General features: G+C 42.1%; 1 protein-coding gene across 1 annotated transcript in view; it reads left to right on the plus strand.

Annotated features, from left to right (window-relative positions):
- Nucleotides 1-23,372, plus strand: part of LOC144686672 (myosin light chain kinase, smooth muscle-like) — a 433,503-nt gene that overhangs the window by 362,839 nt on the left and 47,292 nt on the right. Inside the window, exon 22 of the mRNA XM_078552188.1 lies at nt 23,016-23,315. Within this exon, the coding sequence (XP_078408314.1) occupies nt 23,016-23,315 (300 nt within the window). The remainder of the gene's footprint in view (nt 1-23,015; nt 23,316-23,372) is intronic.

Raw genomic sequence — 23,372 nt, forward strand, 5'->3', positions numbered from 1 at the left:
ACACCATCCAGGACAAAGCAGCCCTATTGATTGGCACCCATCCACCACCTTCAATATCCACTCCCTCCACCATCAATGCACAGTGGCAGCAGTGTGTAACATCGACAAGATGCACTGCAGCAAGGCTCTTTCCACAGCACCTTCCAAACCTGTGACCTCTAACACCTAGAAGGACAAGGGCAGCAGATGCATGGGAACACCACCATCTGCAAGTTCCCCTCCAAGCCACACACCAACCTGACTTGAAACCATATTGCTGTTCCTTCACTGTCGCTGGGTGAAAATCCTGGAACTCCCTCCCTCACAGTACTGTGGGTGTACCTACACCATGTGGACTATAGCAGTTCAAGAAGGCGGCTCACTGCCACCTTTTCAAGGGGAATTAGAGATGGGCAATAAAAATGCTGGTCTAGCCAGCGGCGCCCATGTCCCTTTAAAGAATTTTTAAAAATACTCACTGAAACATACATTACAACGTTCCAGACACTACCATACATGGATATGTCCTTTCCCACTGGCAGGACTGACCCACCAGAGTAGCAGCACAGTGTCATAGAGCCAGGAGGGATTTGGCCTCAGAGCCCTCAACATTGACTCAGCACCCCATGAAGTCTCATGGCATCAAGTCAAACATGGGCCAGGAAACCTCCTGCTGATGAGCATCTATCGCCCCATCCAGCTGATGAATAAGTCATCTTCCATATTGAACATTAATTGGAAGAAGCACTAAGGGTGGCAAGGGCACAGACTCTGGGTGGGGGACTTCAATGTCCATCACCAAGTGTGGTCCAGTAGCACCACTACTGACCGAGGTGGCCGAGCCCTAAAGGTCATAGCTGCTAGACAAGGTCTGCGGCAGGTGGTGAGGGAACCAACAAGAGGGAAAAAGCTACTTGACCTTTTCCTTATCAATCTACCTGCCATAGATGCATCTGTCCATGACAGAACTGGCAGGAGCGATCACCACACAGTCCTTGTGGAGATGAAGTCCCGTCTTCACATTGAGGATACCTTCCATTGTGATGTGTGGCACTATCACTGTGCTAAATGGGATAGATTTCAAACAGATCTAACAACTCAAAACTGGGCATCCATGAGGATGTGGGCCATCAGCAGCAGCAGAATTGTACTCGACCACAATCTGTAACCTCATGACCCAGGATGTCCCCCACTCTACCATTACCATCAAGCTGGGAGATCAACCCTGGTTCAATGAGGAATGCCGGGGGCCATACCAGGAGCAGCATCAGGCATATATAAAAATGAGGTGTCAATCTGGTGAAGCTACAGCAGAGGACTGCTTGCATGCCAAACAGCGGAAGCAGCTAAGTGATCCCACAACCAATGGATCAGATCTAAGCTCTGCAGTCCTGCTACATCCATTCATGAATGGTGGTGGACAATTAAGCAACTAACAAGAGAAGGGGGCTCCACAAATATTCCCATCTTCAATGATGGGGAGCCTAGAACGCCAGTGCAAAAGACAACCATCTTCAGCCAGAAGAGCTGAGTGGATGATCCATCTTGACTTCCTCCTGAGATCCCCAGCATCACAGATGCCAGTCTTCTGCCAATTTGATTCACTCCATGTGATTTAAAGAAATGGCTGAAGGCATTGGAAACTGCAAAGGCTAAGGGTACTGACAACATTCCAGCAGTAGCACTGAAGACTTGTGCTCCGGAACAAGTGTCCCACTAGCTGTTCCAGTGCAGCTACAACACTGGCATCTAACAGACAATGGGGAAAATTGTCCAGATATGTCCTGTCCACAAAAAGCAGGACAAATCCAATTACTGCCCCATTAATCTACTCTCGATCATCAGCAAAGTGATGGAAGGGGTCGTTGACAGTTCGATCAAGCAGCACTTACTCAGCAATAACCTGCTCAGTGATGCCTAGCTTGGGTTCTGCCAGGGCCACTCAGCTCCTGACCTCATTACAGCCTTGGTCCAACCATGGACAAAAGAGCTGAAACCAAAAGGCAAGAGTGACTCCCCTTGACATCAAGGCAGCATTTGGCTGAGTGTGGCATCAAGGAGCTCTAGCAAAACTGAAATAAATGGGAAGATTTTCTGCAAGTATTTAGAACCCCAATAGGAAAATACAGTTCAGACCAGTACTCTTATTTCCCAGTTTTTATTGGTATTCCATTTTAAGGTATACATGACCAGTTCAGACCAGTATTGTTTCTCAGTTTTTACTGTTTTTCCATTCTGGGAAGGAAAAGAGTAACTAAAGTGAGTGTTAGTCCTTGAGAGTCAGAAGAATTAATAATGGAAAACAAGGAAATGGCAGAAGTGTTGAACAGGAATTTTGTATCTGTCTTCACTGTAGAAGACTTAAAAAAGACAATGTGCAATAAATGCTGACCTAGCCAGTGACACCCACATCCTGTAAATGAATAAATAGTAAAATATGAAACTTTCACCTGCTGAAAATAGATGTTCATTCCATTATAGGTGTTGTAAAGGCCCCAGTATGCTGAGGGAAGTAGTTATTCAGTGCTGGAGGGTCTGATGACCTAGCGGAGATGATGGCTCTATAGCTTATTTGGGACAGTTTTGTTCCTGCGAGACCTTGCCTAGGCCACATCTGCTGCCTTAGAGAGCATGGAGTGCTTCTATATTCCAAGTCTCAGTGTGGGCTGACACTGAATACATGCGCTGCCTAACCATCCTAATGAACCTTTCCCCACAATTTGGGTGAGAGTCAACAGACAGTCAGAGGTTATTTTTTATTTACGTGTGTGAACAGCATGGCTTAGTGGGATTTTGGCCCGATAGTGCTTTATAAAATCATGTGAATAAGATAGAAATATGATAGCACCTGTACAGTATGAGTTATACTCTGTTAATATGTGAATAAGTTAATTTAACTGAACAGGGTACAGAATAGACTTAATGGAATGGCTCCAGAGCTGAGGGATTATAGTTATATGGATAAACTGGAGATGCTAATGTTGTCCTCCTTAGAGCAGAGAAGATTAAGAGGAGATTTGATTGAGATGTTTAAAATCATGAAAGGTTTTGATAGTGTAAATAAAGAGAATGGGGCCAGTTAGCTTAGATGGCTAGCGTGTGGTACAGAGTTGTTGTTTTTTAATTCATTCGCAGGATGAGGGCTTCGCTGGCTGGACCAGCATTTATCGCCCATTGCCTAGTTGCCCTTTTGCCCTTGAGAAGGTGGTGGTGAGCTGCCTTCTTGAACCGCTGCAGTCCATATGGTGTAGGTACACCCACAGTGCTGTTAGGAAGGGAATTCCATGATTTTGTGACAATGAAGGAACAGCGATATATTTCCAAGTCAGGATGGTGAATGATTTGGAGGGGAATTTCCGGGTGGTGGTGTCCTCATCTTTCTGCTGCCCTTGTCCTTCTAGATGGCAGTGGTCATGGGTTTGGAAGGTGCTGTCAAAGGAATAGCTCCAACAGTTTGGGTTCAATCCCCATACCGACTGAGATAGTTTTGGGACCTGCCTCTTTGCCTTGTCGCTTAGTGATATGATGACATATGTCATGATTAGTAACCCTTGCACAATGAGAACATTACACAAAGTGAGATAGTGAGAAAAGAGACAGCTGAAGGGTCAATAACAGTTTTAAGTTGATTAACAGCTATTCTTGAATTTTCATTGGCAAAATTTGAATTGGCACAAGAACCAGAGTTGGCCTGAGGAAAAACTTTTCTATCAATGAGTGGCTAGGATTTGGAATGTACTGCTTGATAGGATTCAACAGTAGCTTTCAAAAGGTAATTGGGTAAATACTTGAAAGAGAAAAAATTGCAGGGATATGGGGAAAAATAAGGGTGGTGCTAACTAGATTGCTTTTTGAAAGAACCAGTGCAGGCTCGATGGGCTGAATGGCCACCTCCTGTGCTGCACTGTTCTATGATCTCATGAGGTAATGAATGATCAACAAACCTTCCAGTACTGTGAGAAGAGGTGATGGTGATATACAAGTGAAATATAACAAGAAGGGACTTGGAAGGGAAAATTCAAGAATAGCTGTTAAAGACACGGATTGACTAAATGGAAATCCTGCAATTTGATTGCATTATTTTTAATAAGGCAACAAAAATATATATGGTGATACAATCCTCAGAGAGATCAACAACTTTTAAAAAGAAGTTTGAACTCCCAGTGAACAACTCCATGGATCACATGACAAGATTTAATGTTTTAAATTTTTACAGTAACAAACACACTTAAAGCAACATTGACTAAAGATTACCTAATAGGTAACTAATACACTAGACTACAGAAAAGACATCGACTTCTAGGAGCACGCCCCATTCTGATGACTCCTTCTCTGGTCCACGCCAGGCTGAATCTTCCAGTGTCAAGTATGTATAAGTCCTGTAACTTAGACGAGAGAACAAGCTCCTGTTCTCATTCTGCCTGGTGGCGAGCAAAGACCAGCCTTTTCCCCCACTGCTGTTTCCCTGTCTCTCACTCTGGTACCCTCTCTCTCTCCCTCTGTCCCTCTCTTTCTCTCTGTGTCCATAGTCTTTGTGTCAGAAATTCTCGACACTACAAAACCAGCTGTTCCTTTCTTTGTGTCCAGGTGTGAAAGCTGGCACTTGGAGTTTCTATAGGACTTGAACCTGGGCTCCCAGTGCCCATGGCAAATAGGCCACATAGATTTATCATCAGGCAGCTGCTAGAATGAGTAGGAGATCACATGCCCCTCTCCACATTCCATTTTACCTTGAATTAGAGGAGTCAGTTTAAAACATGACCATCCTCACACCCTTAACAAGGATGAGAATATAAATGTGATCCACTTGCACTTTAAGAAAGTTTTTATTAAGTTTAGAAAATAAGCAGGCCTGGTATTGGCAGTAATGTGGTGAGATAGTTCTAATCATGCTGGCTGGTAGGAAAAAGAAATACCAAGCGTACACTTCTGTTTATATTGTGTCCTTTCTGTGACCTCATTGTTTATGACCACTTATAAACTCAGAACACCCATTTACATGGGACATTTTTCATGTCAGGAGCTCTGCACACTCGAACAATGGCATGCAGGCCAGACACACACCCAAATTTGTATTAAAGTGAAGCACTGATCCATTTGAGGCATACATTGCCAACAATACTGGACCAACCCTCTGGAAAAAGTATCAGGGCACAAACCAAATGTATTTCTACTTTTGCCCAGCAGATAAAGCAGAACATCTTGGGGAAGGGGGACCAAGCAGGGAAGTTCACGCATGCGCAGGGGTGCGCGTAGTAAAAGCTCCCTGACGCACAGAGCTTCCTCAGGGAGCTGAAGCTTTTTGAACATAAAAAAATAAAGAATTTAAAAATGTTAATAACATGTCCCCTCATGTGACTCTGCCACGTGAGCAGGGCATGTTACAAATTAGTTTGAAAATTTTAATTTTTTTAAATCACTGAATGAAACCTCACCCCGCCCATGGATGAGGTTTTGCAAAAGATCCAAAGGCCACTTGGCTTTTTCACCTGCCCACCAACCGTAAGGTTAGACGGGCAGTGGAAAATTTCATTTAATTAGAACGTTAATGGTCTTAATAGGCCTGTTCATTGTGGGCAGGCGCGCTGCCAACTCCCACGCACGCCTGCCGACCAAAATATCATGTGAGTGCGCAATGACGTCAGGACGCTCGCCCAACATCATCGTGCATCATTTTACACTCGTTCAGTTCGGGCGCGCACCCGCCCAACGAGTGCAATATTCTGCCCCTGAAGTTAAAATTGAGCAAATACCTTGAAAATAAGTAATTCACTGGATACAACTGCTAAAAAGCAGATTGGTTAAATCTGGTCTCATCCAACCCTGAGATTTTGCTTGATCTTGAAAAAACTATCATTCCTACAGCTGTAGATCTATTGAATGCTTTATAAAGAAAAATGAAAGTTAAAATCCCAAATAATGAACTAGAATTTATTGTTAAATTCCATGGCAATTGACAAGTTAGATTTATCTGCATGTTCTCACACCATATCATAGTACCATAATACCAAAAGAATACATGGTGGAGTAATTATGGAGGAAAACAGAATCTGAAGACACAGAAAAATGCTTCATTGCCTTCACCATAAAGTTTGTGAGTAGTAGGGATTAAATTTCCTTCAGATTCCAAGCTCAAATTTGCTTTTCAATAAAGTCTGACTGGCTCTCTCTATCATGAAGTTCTGATGAAGAGTCATTCGGACTCAAAACGTTAACTGTATTCCTCTCTGCAGATGCCGTCAGACCTGCTGAGTTTTTCCAGGTATTTTTGTTTTTGTTTTGGTTCTCTCTATCATGTCCCTGTCTCAAAGATTAGCACCTATTGTGTTTACATATTTTAACAGTAAAAAAATACAAAGAATGAATATTTGTACACAACATAGTTATGTGGAGAAAGGGAGAAAGAATTTTTGGTGGTAGTGATGTATTTAAAACTACTTTTTTTATTTATTCTTGAGATGTGGGTGTCGCTGGCTGGACCAGCAGTTATTCCCCATCCCTCGTTGCCTTTGAGAAGGTGGTGGTGGGCCTCCTGCTTTAACTGCTTTAGGTACACTCACAGTGTTGTTAGGAAGGGAGTTCCAGGATTTTGACCCAGCAGCAGTGAAGGAACGGCAATATAGTTCCAAGTGAAGATGGTGTGTGTCATCTTTCTTCAATCAAATTTGCCATTTTTATATAAAAGCAAAGTTCCGGCACAGGCAAATGGGACAAAAGGTGGCCTCCTGCGCTTTTGATTCCATGAAAGCATCATTGAAGAAATAGAGAGAAACAGAATATGCAGGGGCCTTTTGTAATCTATCTTTAGGTGATGCAACTGAGAGGGAGGGTTAAGGTAGAAGTGGCAGTGAAGCAAGAGGGAGGAGAGAATGCAGCGGTTGAGCAGCTAGTTAAAACTGGATAGGTAAGGGCAACAATGGAGGTGAGTGAATAATGATGGAGCTGAAAAAGTGATAGGAAGGTGAGAGTATGCTGGGAAGGTAAAGGGTTAAGGAATATTATGGGAATATATGTTACTGCAAAGCCAAGTAACATAAAAATTTTCGAAACGAGATATCTTAAATGCTTTGCTCTTTGAACCTCCACACCAAATGACATCTGATTCTTGATAATTTTAGCCTCCTTCAGTTCATCATGCTCACTCTCCTCTATGTTCACTGCCCTCCTATCCTCCCCTCATTTCTCCTATATAAACTCCCCAAACCACATTCACAGCCACCACCTTGACCTTGCCCTCTCATGTGCCTTGCTACTCTCATTGTGTCAATCACAGATAAGGCCATCTCTGATCACATCCAGGAATCACTCTCCATCCACATCCCCTTTCCCCCTTCCAACCCTCCACCTTTCTGTACCTGCCATTGGAAAAAACTCTCTCACAATTTACTTACAACTGCACTTTCAAAATCCCAACTGCCTAGCTTTGGTACTTCATTCACCACGACATTTCTGCAGCTACCAATCTGCTCACATGCTCGCACACTCACATGCACCTTTAATGCCTTATTCCCCATTGAAATCATTACTCTCTTTCACCATGGCCATTCCCCCAATACAGCCCTCACCCTTGCTCCCTTAAGTCCAAGGGATGCAGGCTTGAACGGACGTGGTAGACAATTGGATTTCTTAAGGGAAAATCAGGTTTAACTAACTTGCTGGAGCTTTTTGGAGAGGGAACAGAGAGGGTTGACAAGGGCAATGCTGTTGATGTGGTGTACATGGACATCCAAAAAGCATTTGATACAGTTCTGCACAACAGACTTGTGAGCAAAGTTATAGCTCATGGAATAAAAGGGACAGTAAAAACATGGATATGGAATTGGCTGTGTGACAGGAAAGAGAGAGTAGTGGAAGTTTTTCAGGCTGGAGGAAAGTTTGTAGTGGAGTTCCCCAAGGGTTATTGCTGGGATCCTTGCTCTTCCTGATACATATTAATGACCTAGACCTCGATGTACAAGGCACAATTTCAAAGTTTGCAGATGATACAAAACTCAGAAGCATTGTAAACTGTAAGGAGGATAATGTAGAACTTCAAAGGGACTTAGACAAGATGGTGGAATGGGCGGATAGGTGGCAGATGAAGTTCAACGCAGAGAGATGTGAAGTGATTAATTTTGGTAGAAAGAACATGAAGAGACTATATAAAATAGGGGGTACAACTCTAAAGGGGATGCAGGAGCAGAGGGACCTGGTCTATATATGCATAAGTCACTGAAGGTGGCAGGGCAGGTTGAGAGCACGGTTAAAAACACATATGGTATCCTGGGCTTTATTAATAGGGGCATAGAGTTCAAAAGCAAAGAGGTTATGTTGATTTTGTATAAGTCACTAGTTTGGCCTAAAATGGAGTATTGCATCCAGTTCTTGGTGCTGGACTTTAGTAAGGATATGAAGGCATTGGAAAGAGTGCAGAAAAGATCTGCAAGAATAGTTCCTGGGATGAGGAACTTCAGTTATGAAGATAGATTGGAGAGGTTAGGACTGTTTTCCTCAGAGAAAAGAAGGCTAAGAGGAGATTTGATAGAGGTATTCAAAATCATGAGAGGTCTGGACAGAGTAGATAGGGAGAAACTGTTCCCACTTATGAAAGGATCAAGAATGAGACGGCACACATTTAAAGTAATTAGTAAAAGATGCAATAGTGAGGTCAGGAAAAACTTGTTTTAACTAACTTGTTGGAGTTTTTTGAGGAGGTAACAGAGAAGTTTGATAAGAGAAATGCTGTTGATGTGGTGTATATGGATTTTCAAAAGGCATTTGATACAATTCCACACAACAGACTTGTGAGCAAAATTCTAGTTCATAGAATAAAAGGGAAAGTGGGCACTAGGATAAGAAATTGGCTGAGTGACAGGAAACAGAAAGTAGTGATAGATGGTTGTTTATCAGATTGGAGGAAGGCTCCAAGGTTTGTGGTGGAGTTCCCCAGGGGTCAGTGTTGGGACTCTTACTCTTCCTTAGTGACCTAGACTGTAGTGCTCAGAGCATGATTTCAAAATTTGCAGATGATGCGAAGATTGGAAATGTCATTAAGTGTGACAAGGATAGTCTTGAACTTCAAAAGGACACAGACATGTTGGTGGATTGAGCAGACAAGTAGCAGATGAAGTTCAATGCAGAGAAGTATGAAGTGATTCATGTTGGCAGGAAGAATATGGAGAGACAGCACAAACTAAAGGGAGAAACTCTGAAGGAGGTGCAGGAACAAAGGGACCTCAGGGTATATGTACATAAGTCATTGAAAATGGCAGTGCACATTGAGAGAGCAATTAGTAAAGCATATAGTATCTTAGACTTTATTAATAGGGCCATTGAGTACAAGAATAAGGAGGTCATGTTAAACTTGTATAAGACACTTGTTAGGCCTCATCTGAAGTACTGCATCCAGTTCTGGATGTCATACTTGAGGAAGGATGTGAAGGCATTGGAGGGAGTACGGAGGAGGTTCACAAGAATGATTCCAGGGATAAAGATCTGTAGCTATGAGGATAGTTTGAAGAGGTTAGGACTGTTTTCCTTGGAGAAAAGAAAGCTGAGAGGAGATTTGATAGAGGTATTTAAGATCCTGAGAGGTATGGACAGGGTAAATAGTGAGAAACCGTTCCCACTCAAGAGGATGTTTGGAGTCTGGAACAACTTTCCTGAGAGGGCGGTGGAGACAGGTTCGATCGAGGCATTCAAATGGGGATTGGATTGTTATTTGAAAAGGAAGAATGTGGAAGGTTATGGGGATGAGGCAGGGGAGTATGACTAGGTAGGATGCTCTTTCAGGGAGCCAGAGCAGACTCAATGGGCTGAATGGCTGCCTTGTACACTGTAAACATTCTGTGATTTTTCACACAGCGAATGTTTAGGGTCTGGAATGCACTGTCTAGGAATGTGGCTGAGGCAGGTTCAAATGAAGCATTCGAAAGGGAATTACACTGTCATCTGAAAAAGAAAAATGTGCAGGGCTGCAGGGAGAAGGCGGGAGAATGGAACTAGGTGAGTTGCTTATTCGGAGAGCAGATGCAGATACGATGGGCCAAATGGCCTCCTTCTGCTCCGCACCAGTTTTATGATTCTGCGAATTGATCAAGCCATTCACTACCAGATCTGGCTAGACCAAAATATCTAATTGAAGTGCTATCAGTTCCTCCTCTGATTTGCAAAAACTGTTCCAGGATCATCCTGAAATGCAAAGATAAACATTTGATAACTCTTTTCTCTAATGTAAATCATCTTCTTAAATCCCTCACCTCCGTATCCTCCATTCTCATCTCTAACAATATGTATGAGGAGTTCATGGACTTTTTTGACACTAAGACTGAGACATCTGATCAGCCACCTTTGCTGCTTCCCCCAATTCCCGAAACCTTTCTGACTTTGTACCTCTCCTAACTTTCCTCCTTTAAGATGCTCCTTAAAACATATCTGTTTACCCAAGCTTTTGGCAATGTATCCTAACGTCTCATGTAGCTTGGTTTTATAATGCTCCTGTGAAGAATTTTGAAAGGTTTTGTTATATTAAAGTCACCATATAAATATAAGTTATTGTTATTAAGATGTTGAGTGAGTAATTTGGGAAGTATAATACAGCAAACATGAGCAATGGGAGGTGGGGACCAAAGGTGTTATGCTGATCATTGTGGGTCATATTTTTCCTACAATCCTTACTGGAAAGTACAATCTTTAATGCCACAAAATAACATACAAACTGACAAGTCCAGTCTGTAAGAAAAAAAGAACCAGCCGAGGAAAAAGAGAAAAAGACAAAGAGAGAAGCAAAAAGGACTGTAGGTTAAAAAAGCATAAGACAAAAGGAAGAGAAACACAGATGCAGAAGAAGACAGAGAGAGGAGCAACATAGAGGCAACAGAGGCATATGAGAAAGAAACCATAATATTTGAAATAATAACTTAGAAAATGAGTCAGCAGCCCATTTTATGTCTCTCCAGATCCATTTTACACTACCACACTAAGACAACATCTACCCACTTTGTACAATGCACGGAAATGGCACTTAAGGACTTGAGAAGGAACCAAACCAACTGTTTGCTGCAGTTTGTCAAATATTTGGAACATCATTGCTGCTTCATTGGGAAAAGAGTAATGGCATATGCTGAATGATTATGAATGGCTTGAAATCAATTGTACTAATTACAAGAGCCTATGTCTGATTGAAATGGGAGAGAGATAATTAACTCTTCTGTGACTTCCTTGGGTTTAACTACTAGTTTGGACACTTGTTTTATTAAATCAATCATATAGTATACTTTTGATATTCTCATTTTTTCTATATGTTGATGAAACTGGAATGTAGTCTAAGCTGTCTTGTGGTGAATAGCAATTTCAGCTGTTAATGAACAGTGCTGTTTAAACCCTTGTTTGACAAATTATGTTGCTTGTTTTTAGGATCAACACTGCCATCATGTGCAAATAAAATACAATTTAGGGCATGGGTTTGGTAAACCATGTTGAAAGTGAGGATCCCTTAGAAAAGGCCTTTTCAGGCTGTACTCCATAAACATCAAAAGAAATTGTGTCTGCAGACTTACTAATATGTTCATGTGGAAAGTTATTTTGGATGAAAAATAATACCACAGTATTTGCTTCTGTGGGTTTTTTAATTCTCCATCTGGGTAGTTGCCCAACAAAAACAAACCTTAATTGCATTTCAGGGAAACCGAGTAACCTTCAAAGAGGCTGTTCTGTGGTTTAGTTTCCAAGAGAGCAGAATTGTCCACTGCATGTTGAGATGGGAATCTATGTAAATACTTGTTCTATTTTCAATTTCAGTTTTCACACCACAATGCTACAATAACATGTCAAGAGCGGGGAATGTAGGAGGTCTTTTCTTGAGAGGAGCATAGTTTCAGGATGTGCAGTAGATCAGTTTGGGCTGAGGTGAGGAGGAATTTCTTCACTCAGAGGGTTGTGAAACTGTAGAACTCTCTACCCCAAAGGTCTGTGGATGCTCAGTTGTTGAGTATATTCAAGGCTGAGGTAGATGGGGATTTGTACTCTAGGGGAATCAAGGGATACGGGATCAGGATGGAAAGTGGAATTGTGTTTAAAGATCAGCCATGATCTTATTGACTAGCAAAACTGACTCAAGGGGCCATATGGCAATATTCCTGCTCCTATTTCTTTTGGGCTAATGAGAGCACCCATACTTTGCACATAATGAACGGAATTGTGTGTCCTCCATTGTGGAAAATTTGGTGGTGGGGGTGGGGTGCATTTAATCAGGCAGGAGGATGGCAGGTGGGGACTCTGCCACCTTCCTGCCTCCACTCTGATTAAGTCCATGGCGTAAAGGCTTGTAGATGGCCTTGCCACCCCACCACTAATTGAGGTCCTTATGTGGGAAATTAAGGGCCTCATCCCACCACTGTTGGTATTAACCCAACATTAACCCCGCCATGTGGGGAGCATGATAAGCAAACCAGGCAGGGTTGCTTGCAAGCTCCCAAAGTTGGGGAGAGTGGGGGTGGGGGTCCATCATTCAAAGGCACTCAGTGCCTGTTCAAAGGGCCCTAAATCAGGAACTTGCGAGCATACAAATTAGGAGCAGGAGTCGGTCCCTCTAGCCTGCTCTGCCACTCAATAAGATCATGGCTGAGCTGATTGTAACCTCAACTCCATATTCCTGCCTACCCCCGATAAGTTTTCACCACCTTGTTAATCAAGAATTGATCTAGCTCTGCCTTAAAAATATTCAAAGACTCTGCTTCCACCGCTTTTTGAGGAAGAGACTTCTCCTCATCTCTGTCTTAAATGAGCGACCCCTTATTTTTAAACTGTGACCCCTAGTTCTAGATTCTCTCACAAGAGGAAACATCCTTTCCACGTCCACAATGTCGAGTCCCCTCAGGATCTTAAAGGTTTTGATCAAGTTGCCTCTTACTCTTCTAAACTCCAATGGATACAAGCCTAACCTGTCCAACCTTTCCTCATAAGACAATGCGCCTATTCTCGGTATTAGTCTAGTAAACCTTCTCTGAACTGCTTCTAATGCATTTACATCTTTGTAGTAAGGAGGGGACCCGCTGAGAGCCACCCTTGTCGCCAACCCCCATCCTGCCCCCGCAACCCCCATTCTGCAACCCTAATCCTGCCATCACTCACCATTGCCCTGGGATCCAGCAACAATACTAGGCCTCGGGCGGGTGTTGTACTGGCAACAGACAACACCTCTCCAATGGTGCTGCAGTTCAATAGAGCTGCCAGCCTCTGATTGACCAGCAGCTCTCAATGGGCAGGCCTTCCAAACTGCCCCCCGCATCCCCCCACCCCAAGCCCTTGATCCTGGGGAAGGCCCGCTAATGGTTTTGCCTGAGTGGAACAAGATGCTACGGACCTTCTCTAAAAGAAACAACGTGGGGCACTTGCCAGATGTCCAGCCAGCGGCTAAGACCCCTGCTGCCTCCACAAGATTCCGCCCAATAGTACCTAATGTTGGGTTATTAATGGAAGATGCATGGATCAGATAGTAATGACTTTAGTCAACAGTAAACAATTAGCATCCATTTGAAACATTCCCCCTCTTAAAAAAAAGATAGATTACTCATATATACGTAAGGTCACAAATCCTTATTCTTTTTTTCTTTCAAGTGTCCTTCCTAATTACAGTGGTCATAATAAAAGCAAATTCATCCATTTGTTCACCAGATAAACTTCCCATGATGTAAAATCAAAAAGTGCTGGAAAAACTCAGGTCTAGCAGCATCTGTGGATAGAGAAACAGAGTTACCATTTCAAGCCCAATATGACTCTTCTTCAGAACTGTAGAAGTCTGATGGCTTTTAGCTGTCGAGAAAGGGGGAAGGTCAGGTGGGGCATAAGGGAAGGTCAGGGATTGTTTAGAGGATGGGGGAGAATAAATTACAAAGATGCCGTGGAAGACAAAAGGCAAAGAGAATGAGAATGGTAGTAGTAATGGAACAAAGCATTGGTCCAAAGTAGGTGTTAATGGCAGAATAAAAGTCAGTGCTGTCTGAAAGCAAAACATGAGAACAAGAAACAGACTGTGTGCACCAGGGGAAAAAACACAAAATGGAGGACGGGGTTCATGGTCTGAAGTTGTTGCACTCAATCTAGAGTTCAGAAGGCTATAAAGTACCTAATCAGAAGATATGGGGCTGTTCCTCAAGATTTATTTTCTTTTTTTATTCATTCACAGGATGTGGGCTTCGCTGGCTGGGCTAGCATTTATTGCCCATCTCTAGTTTCCATTGAGAAGGTGGTGGTGAGCTGCCTTCTAGCTGCAATCCATGCGATATAGGTACACCCACAGTGTTGTTAGGGAGGGAGTTCCAGGATTTTGACCCAGTGACAGTGAAAGAACAGCGACATATTTCCAAATCAGGATGATGAGTGACTTGAAGGGGAACTTCCAAGTGGTGGCATTCCCATCTATCTGCTGCCCCTGTCCTTCTAGATGTTAGTGGTCGTGGGCTTGGAAGGTGTTGTCTAAGGATCCTTGGTGAATTCCTGCAGTGCATCTTGTTGATGGTACACACTGCTGCTACTGTGCGTCGGTGGTGGAGGGAATGAACGTTTGTGGATGTGGTGACAATCAAGCGGGCTGCTTTGTCCTGGATGGTGTCCAGCTTCTTGAGTATTGTGGGAGCTGCACTCATCTATGCAAATGTGAGAGTATTCCATCACACTCCTAACTTGTGCCTTGTAGATGGTGGACAGGCTTTGGGGAGCCAGGAGGCGAGTTACTCATCGCACAGTTCCTAGCGTTTGACCTGCTCTTGTAGCCACAGTATTTATATGGCTAATCCAGTTCAGTTTCTGGTCAATGGTAACCCCCAGGGTGTTGATAGTTGGGGTCTCAGTAATGGTAATGCCATTGAATGTTGAGGGACGATGGTTAGATTCTCTTTCGCTGGAGATGGTCATTGCCTGGCACTTCTGTGGCATGAATGTTCCTTGCCATTTGACAGCCCAAGCTTTGATATTGTACATAATAAGGCCATTTAAGGCCATAAGGCATAGGAGCAGAAGTGGGCATTTGGTCCATCGAGTCTGCTCTGCCATTCAATGAGATCATGGCTGATCTGATAATCCTCAACTCCACTTTCCTGCCTTATCTCCATAACCCTTGATTCCCTTACTGATTAAAAATCTGTCTCTCTCAGCTTTGAATATACTTAACCACCCAGCCTCTACAGCCCTCTGCTGTAAAGAATTCCACAGATTCACTACCATCTGAGAGAAGAAATTCCTCCTCATCTCTGTCTTAAACGGGCGAGCACTTATTCTGAGATTATACCCTCGGGTCCTACATTCTCCCAAAAGCGAAAACAACCTCTCAGCATCTACCCTGTCAAGCCCCCTAAGAATCTTATATATTTCAGTAAGGTTGCCTGTCATTTTTCTAAACTCCAATGAGTACAGGCCCAACCTACTCAACCTCTCCTCATAAGAAAATCCCTCCTTCCTGGGGATCAACCTAGTGAATCTTCTCTGGACTGCCTCCAATGCCAATATATCTTTCCTTAGATAAGGGGACCAAAACTGTTCACAGTATTCTAGGTGTGGTCTAACTAATACCTTGTATAGTTTTAGCAAGACTTCCCTATCCTTATACTCTATTCCCTTCGAAATAAAGCCCAAAATTCCATTTGCCTTACCTATCACCTGCTGAACTTGTATGCTAGCTTTTTGTGATTCATGCACAAGGACCCCCAAATCCCTCTGTGCTGCAAATTTCTGCAGTCTTTCTCTATTTAAGTAATATTCAGCTCTTCTATTCTTCCTGCCAAAGTGCATAACCTCACATTTTCTCACATTATATTCCATCTGCCAAGTTTTTGCCCACTCACTTAACCTTATCCCTTTGTAGACTCTTCATGTCAAACTCACCACTTGCCTTCCCACCTATTTTTGTGTCATCCTCAAAATTGGCGATCATACATTTGGTTCCCTCATCCAAGTCATTAATATATATTGTAAATAATTGAGGCCCCACCACTGATCCCTATAGCACTCCACTAGTTATAGGTTGTCATCCTGAAAATGCCCCTCTTATCCCAACTCTCTGTCTCCTATTAGTTAGCCAATCCTCTATCCATGCTAATATACTACTCCCAATATCATGGGCTCTTATCTCATTAAGTAGCCTTATGTGCATTACCTTTTCGAAATTTTACACTTTTTGGAAATCCAAATATATTACATCTGCTGGTTCCCCTTTATCTATTCTGCTTGTTACCTCCTCAAAGAATTCTAATAAATTTGCCAAGCATGATTTCCCCTTCATGGAGCTATGCTAACTCTGCTTGATTATATTATGCATTTCTAAATGCTCTGCTATTACACCCTTTATAATAGACTCTAACATTTTTCCAATGATGGATGTTAAACTAACTGGCCTATAGTCACCTGTTTTTTGTCTCCCTCCCTTGTTGAATACGGTTGTTACATTGGAATTTTTCCAATCCTCTGGGATTTTTCCAGAACCTAAGGATTCTTGGAAGATTTCTACCAGTGCATTGACTATATCTGTAGCTACTTCCTTTAATATTCTAGGATGCAACCCATCAGGTCCAGGGATTCATTGGCCTTTAGCCCCATTAGTTTCCCTAGTACTTTTTCTCTAGCGATAGTTATTGTATTTATTTCCTCCCCCCTTTTGCATCTTAATTGTTTACTATTTTTGGTATGCTATTAGTGTCTTCTACCATGAAAACAGATGCAAAGTATTTATTCAACTCCTCTGCCATTTCCTGGTTTCCCATTATTATTTCCCCAGCCTCATTCTCTAAGGGGCCTATGTTCACTTTGGCCTCTCTCTTCCTTTTTATGTATTTAAATAAGCTCTTACTGTCCATTTTATATTAGTTGCTAATTTACCCTCAAAGTTTATTTTCTCCCTCTTTAGTACTTTTTTGGTCATATTTTGTTGGTTTTTAAAACTTTCCTAATCCTCTGTCTTACCTCTAGTCTTTGCCACATTGTATGTTTTTTCTTTCAATTTGATCCTATCCTTAACTTCCTTGGTTTATCCCCTTCCTACAATCTTTCTTCCTCGCTGGGATGTATCTTTGTTGTGAGTCATAAACTATTTTCTTAAATATCTGCCATTGTTCATCAACCGTCTTTTCTGCTAAACTCCTTTCCCAGTCCACTCCAGCCAACTCTGCCCTCATTCCTTTACAATTACCCTTATTTAAGTTTAGCACAGTTGTTTCCAACCCGAGTTTCTCACTCTCAAACTGAAAGCTAAATTCTACCATGTTTCGGTCACTGTTTCCTAGGGTATCTTTTACTCTGAGATCATTTATTAAACCTGCCTCTTTATGCATTACTAGATCCAAAATAGCCTGATCCCTGGTTGGATCCACAACATATTGTTCTAGGAAACTATCCCAAATACACTCTATGAATTCTTGCTCGTGGCTACCTCTGTCAATTTGATTTTCCCAATCTATGTGAAGATTAAAGTCACCCATGATTAATATATTGAATTTTTTATATGCCATCATTATCTCCTGATTTATTCTCTGTCCTACAATGTAGCTACTGTTAGGGGGTTTATAGACTACTCCCACCAGTGTCTTCTTCCCCTTGTTATTTATTACCTCCACCCATGTGGATCTGCTGATCCAAGATCATTTCTTGCTATCGTACTTATTCCATCTCATACTAACAAAGCTACCCCACCACCCTTTCCCTCCTGCCTGTCCCTTCGGAGACAACTCCACTAAGTTAGTCATCTTCTAATGCCTCACTCATTGTTCATGTTTGATCCCGAACAATTAATTCCTCATAGACGATCCTAGTTCTATCTTAACTCAATCTCCCCAGTTACATTTGTAGCTTGGGGGAGGCAGGGGTCACAGTATGCTGACCTGGAACAGAAACCCTGTTTGATTTTTCCTCTTCTTGACCTCAGTGCTTTTAGGTTAAGAACAGCACATTTAATGCTAGCATGGCTGAGTTCAAATGAGACAGCACAGAAAAAGGGGACCTTCCCTGGTTTGCATGGTTCAGTATCTTACAGGCTAAAAGGGCTTTCAAATTATTACAGGGAGGGAAAATTTTGATCCATGATTAGAGAATTTTAGGACGCAGTTTAAAGTTAATGGTGCTAAAAAAAAATGAGTAACATTGCATGCTTTATTAAGAGGGTAATAGAATTGTCGAATACATTAACAGTGGGGATGGTGGGACAAAAACCAATGCACGTTTTTTTTAAAGTAGATTAATTCCCATTTGAAAAGGAGGTGCAGAGGTTTAATTCCCAGCTACTGAGAAAATCGATGGGGAAGTTTGGAAGAGCAAGCTAAATGAACCACTAATCTTCCCTAAATATTACTACATCATTATTGCTATAAACTAAGATTTCCCAGGAAGCCTAGTAAACCACAGTGAAAAAAGTAACTTAAATCAAATTGGAATCTAAGACTAACTTCAAATCTTCCTTGAAAATAACCCCATATATACAAGATTTTAAAATGGCTGAAAGGCTCCACGCTCCTGTGTACAGGAGAACATTCTGTTACTTCATGCTGTTCCATACAAATTCTTTAAGGAATGCACAGATGAAGTTTGGATTTTTAGATTTACATTGACTGCTTCAGTATCTGAGGAGTAGCGAATGGTGCTGACCGTTGTGCAATATTCAGCGAACATCCCCACTCCTGACCTTATGATGGAAGGAAGGTCATTGATGAAGCAGCTGAAGATGGTTGGGCCGAGGACATGCTTGCATTGGGCTTCACTAGAACATTGCAGCAGGCCGAGGGCAGTAGTCGCCTCACGTGATGCTCTTCATTGCACAATATACACTTGTTCAGATTTATAATCTGATGGTATGTTATTTTAAATATGATGATATAAAATCTAGAATATTTTAATTACAATTATACCACTCTCATACCAATGCAATGTTCCACATTATTATTTGGACTGTGAAGCATCTTTGGATGTATTACCATGTTAAGGATGCTATAGAAATGCAATGTTTAACACAAACACATGTGAGGTAGTAAATTTTGATAAGGAAAATAAGGAGATCACATATTACTTGGAAAGTAAGAATCTAAATGGGGTAGAGGAGCAAAATGATCTTGTAGTACAAACACACAGATCATAAGGTAGTGACGCAAGTTAATAGGCTATAAAAATATAGCAAAGCAAGCATTAGAAGGGATAGAATTGAAAAGTAGAGAAGTTATTGCTAAACCTCTATCGAACCTTGGTGAGACTACATTTGGGATACTGTGAACAGGCCTGGTCCCCATATTACAAAAGGATATTGAGGCACTGAAAGGAGTGCAAAAAAAGATTTACAAGTTGCTGACAGAATAGTGAGTTCAGACCTATCAGGGAAGAATGAACAGGCTAGCTCTCTTTTCTCTTGAAAAGAGAAGGCTGAGGGGTGACCGAATAAAGATTTTTTTAAATTATGAAATGTTTTGATTGATTAGACACAGAGACACACACTACTTGTCAGGTAGTGCAAAACTAGAGACCATCAATATAAAATAGTCACCAAGAAATCAAATAAGAAATTCAGGAGAAACCTCCGGATATTGATGAAAACATGGAATTTGCTATCACAATGTGTAATTGAGGTATAGATGCCTTTAAGAGGAAGACAGATAACCATATGAGGGAGAAGAGAATATTGTTATGCCGATAGAGTTAGATGAGCAAGGATGAGACAAGGCTTGTGTGGATCATGAACACCACTGATTTGGCCAAATGACCTGTTAATGGTATGTTAATTGTATTACTAAGGTTTAAGGATATACAGGTGGAGGGCATTGATTGATTAAGTACTTTGAGAACATAAAAAGAGAGACTTCCATGGTTATGTTTATGTCCAGGTGGCCCTGGAGAGGGAGTATGCAGTGTCCATCAGTATGCTTGAGGCCTTCTGCAGTTGGTGGACACCATAAGGGCTGAAGTGCATCATCTGCCCTGGAAACACCATTTTGATTTGATTTGATTGTATGAATTTCCTTTGAAAGTTTTGTTTTTTGTTACAGTGCTCCTTTAAGGGGCTGTCAATTTAATTAGTTATTTGTTTGTTTTATTTTATTGGTTTCAAGAACATCATATAAAAAGAGACTTCTGGGACATTAGATGGTAATTAGGGAGGAGAGAGACATTTGCAATGTTCCATTCTGTAAATAAATCTAGCATTAAGTAAAAGATTGGCATCTGGTTTCCTACTTCACCATCTGGCTGTCAGACATTTAACATGGCGTGTTTCTGTGCTGTATATTCTAAATAATTCCATGTAATTAGTTGGACTGAGCAGTCGAAAACAAAGACCCATAGATTTCTAAAACTTCATCTTCAATCCCCTTCCACATATTCAGAACAAGCTGGCAGAGCTCACGGTATTTCCACAAGCAGCTCGCCCTAGGGAAGGCTTTACTTTTGGGTGACCTGCCTTGCAGCAGTGGACCTCAGATATGTCCCTGGACAGGAGATAGTGTGAAGTGATCATAGCTATTAGGTGTACTGCAGAGCCAGAAGAAGGCAAAGTGCTCCTTCTGGCGCCACATTCATAGTAAAAAAAAAATGTATCCACTGTTGCGGTGGCTGCCACTAACTAGGCCACATAGTAGACCTGAGGCTAGTTTCTAAAATGGGTCATTAAACAGGCATTCGGAAGGGACCTAACAGTTGAATTCGGCAGCTTCCCCATCAGGCTGAAAAGTAGCCTGATTTCAGACATCTTTGGAGAACAAGCCATTGTGCTCCAGGATTCAATCCTTTTGCACTTGTTTTACACCTGTAGAATAGGTGCAGCAAGGTCCAACTATTCCTCTAGCATCTAAGTGCTATAAAATAAATGTGAAGCAAACTAAACTTCACTTTAACCATCTGATCAGCTGTCTGATACTTCCATTCTAAGAAGCTTTTCATTAATTAATCTTTCCCCAGAGCATGAGTTCTTTGCTTGACAGATGCTCAGCACTGATCTACCAGCTTAACTTCAACAAAAGAAAAAAATCCTTTCATATTTTGGCTACAAGAGTATATGTCAATTAATTGTCTAAACTTTTATTTTTGCCAGTCTTTCCCTTTTAAAATTCTTTCGAGATCTCATGACTTCTCCTCATAGAAAGGACATTGAAAGTTAACTTCAGTCATGCAGAAAATGCTGGGAATACACAGAATTAGGTCGATTTGCAGAAGCTTCACTCTCGCTTACTTTTCCAGAACTGCTTCATCCAATTCAGGGTTGCGGAGAGTCCGAGCCTATCCCAACAGGCAATGGGTGCTAGGCGGGGTAGACCCAGGGTGGGACACCAGCCCATCACAGGGCGCACACACACTGAGGGGCAATTTACTGTAGCCAATCCACCTAACCAGCATGTCTTTGGATGGTGGGAGGAAACTGCAAAAGCTTCAATTTTTATTTATTAGACAGATTAATGTTTCAGGCTTCTTTAATGTTGACTGGAGGAAAGAGTTTAGCTTAAAGTTTGAGTTTTGTTTCACATCCTCCAGAAAAGAAAACTGCTTAGGATTCAAGGTCTTATAGTTGTATTTAACCTGAGGCCATTAAAACCCTTTGAAAGAAATTAAATGCAATGAAAAAAAAGTTAAGCTATTGAAACATTCTATGTGCAGCCGCTTGGAATGGAATATTTTTGTGCTGCAGAAAAATTTGGGTTCTCAATCTCACGTTAATCCGCTGTGGTATACCTTCTAGTGATCACAGAATGGCCTGATAAAGGTGATTTAACCTGAGGCACTGCCCGTCTGCTGTTACGTTTGATCCATTTTGAGGCCCAGGCTTCATGTAGATGCAGCTGGAAAGCTGCTGACATCAAACGGATACCCTGCGACAGCTCATGGGGCAGGATTTTCCACTTGGCGTGCGGGCACACGCCCAACACCCCCGAGCGTGAAATAGCGCACCATGATGTCGGGCAAGCGTTCCAATGTCATCGCGCACTCGCACGATGTTTCGGTTGGCAGCGCACCCATCGACAATTAAGGGGCCTATTCAAGTATTCATTAACTGCTATTTTTCGCTGCTCATCCAAACAAACGGTTGGCGGGCGGGAAAACCGGCCAGGTAGCCTCTGCATTTTTGAGGAAACCTCATCCACAGGGAGGTTCAGGTTCCCAACATTATTTTTAAAAAATAAAAATGTTTTGACATAATTTTTATTATGTTTCTGTTCATGTGAATGAGTCCTATGTGGGCACATTTCTTCCTGATTTTTAAAATCTTTCATTTTGATTTTCAAGTTCTTCAGCTCCCTGCCTCCAGGGAGCTTTCAGTGTGCGCTGCCCCGCGCATGCACAGACTTTTGCGCCCGCCCTCCTCCCGCCCCCCACCCTAGCAGCGCTGAGCTTCTTAATCATGGTTGGAGGCCGATTGGGGTCAGTGGGCTGTTTCCTGGCCGTTCTCGGGCCTGCCCGCCACTCCTGTCCGATGACCCAAAAATCCTGCCCATGGTTTCGGGAAGGCAGGAAATTTGTCAGTTCCCGCATTGAACCAGCTGACAGCCTGACTCTGGGGAAGAGGTCTGCCAGCAAAGGGAATGACAGAAATTACAGATTTCCTCAGTCGTTTTTCTGAGCAGCTTCCAGCAGTCCCTAAAAGGATCACCAGTTGGGCTGTTCTACACCTGGTTCATGGAGTGGGGCATGTGGAGTGCACACTCCAGCCATTTATACCTCAAAAGTACAATACTGATCCTATGTACATTACATGACTCAAATTTACACATGGCAAGTGACTTCCTCCCTGAAAGAGGCAGGCATTCAAACCACAAATCTTGGGCCCCTTATCCAAGATGGCATTATAGGTGTTCCAGCATGAAAGGGTGGTAAGTAACCCAACATAATTTTCAGTTCACAAACTCTCCATTTATGCCTAGTAGGGACCTTCAAAATCAACCCTTCTCTGACTCTTTAATTCATAAAATGAAAATCTAGGTGAATTATTTGAGAAAAACCATTAACCATTAATGAAGTGGTGGAATACATTGAAAACTGTTTGATTTTCTTCCATTTAAATTTTGTAAAATCTTGCTGTTGACTTTTCCTGTTTCTATACACAGACAGACCTGAACCACCTGCTGGAAAACCATGTTCTTCTGATATCCGTAGTTCTACCCTGACTCTGTCATGGTACGGTCCCACATATGATGGTGGGAGTGTTGTTCAATCTTACAATGTGGAAACTTGGAATTCAGTGGAGACACAATGGACAAACCTTACCACCTGCCGCAGCACTTCCTGCAGTGTGCGTGATCTAACTCCTGACAAAGAGTACAAATTCCGTGTCCGAGCTGTTAATGTTTATGGAATAAGTGAGCCAAGTCAGGAATCCGATTTGGTCAGAGTGGGAGACAAAGAAGGTTAGCTCTACCTAAAGGAAATAAAATAATCTACACAAAACTTTCTTCCTTAACTGA

The sequence above is a fragment of the Cetorhinus maximus genome, chromosome 11 (assembly GCF_964194155.1).
Source record: "Cetorhinus maximus chromosome 11, sCetMax3.hap1.1, whole genome shotgun sequence".
Taxonomy (NCBI): domain Eukaryota; kingdom Metazoa; phylum Chordata; class Chondrichthyes; order Lamniformes; family Cetorhinidae; genus Cetorhinus; species Cetorhinus maximus.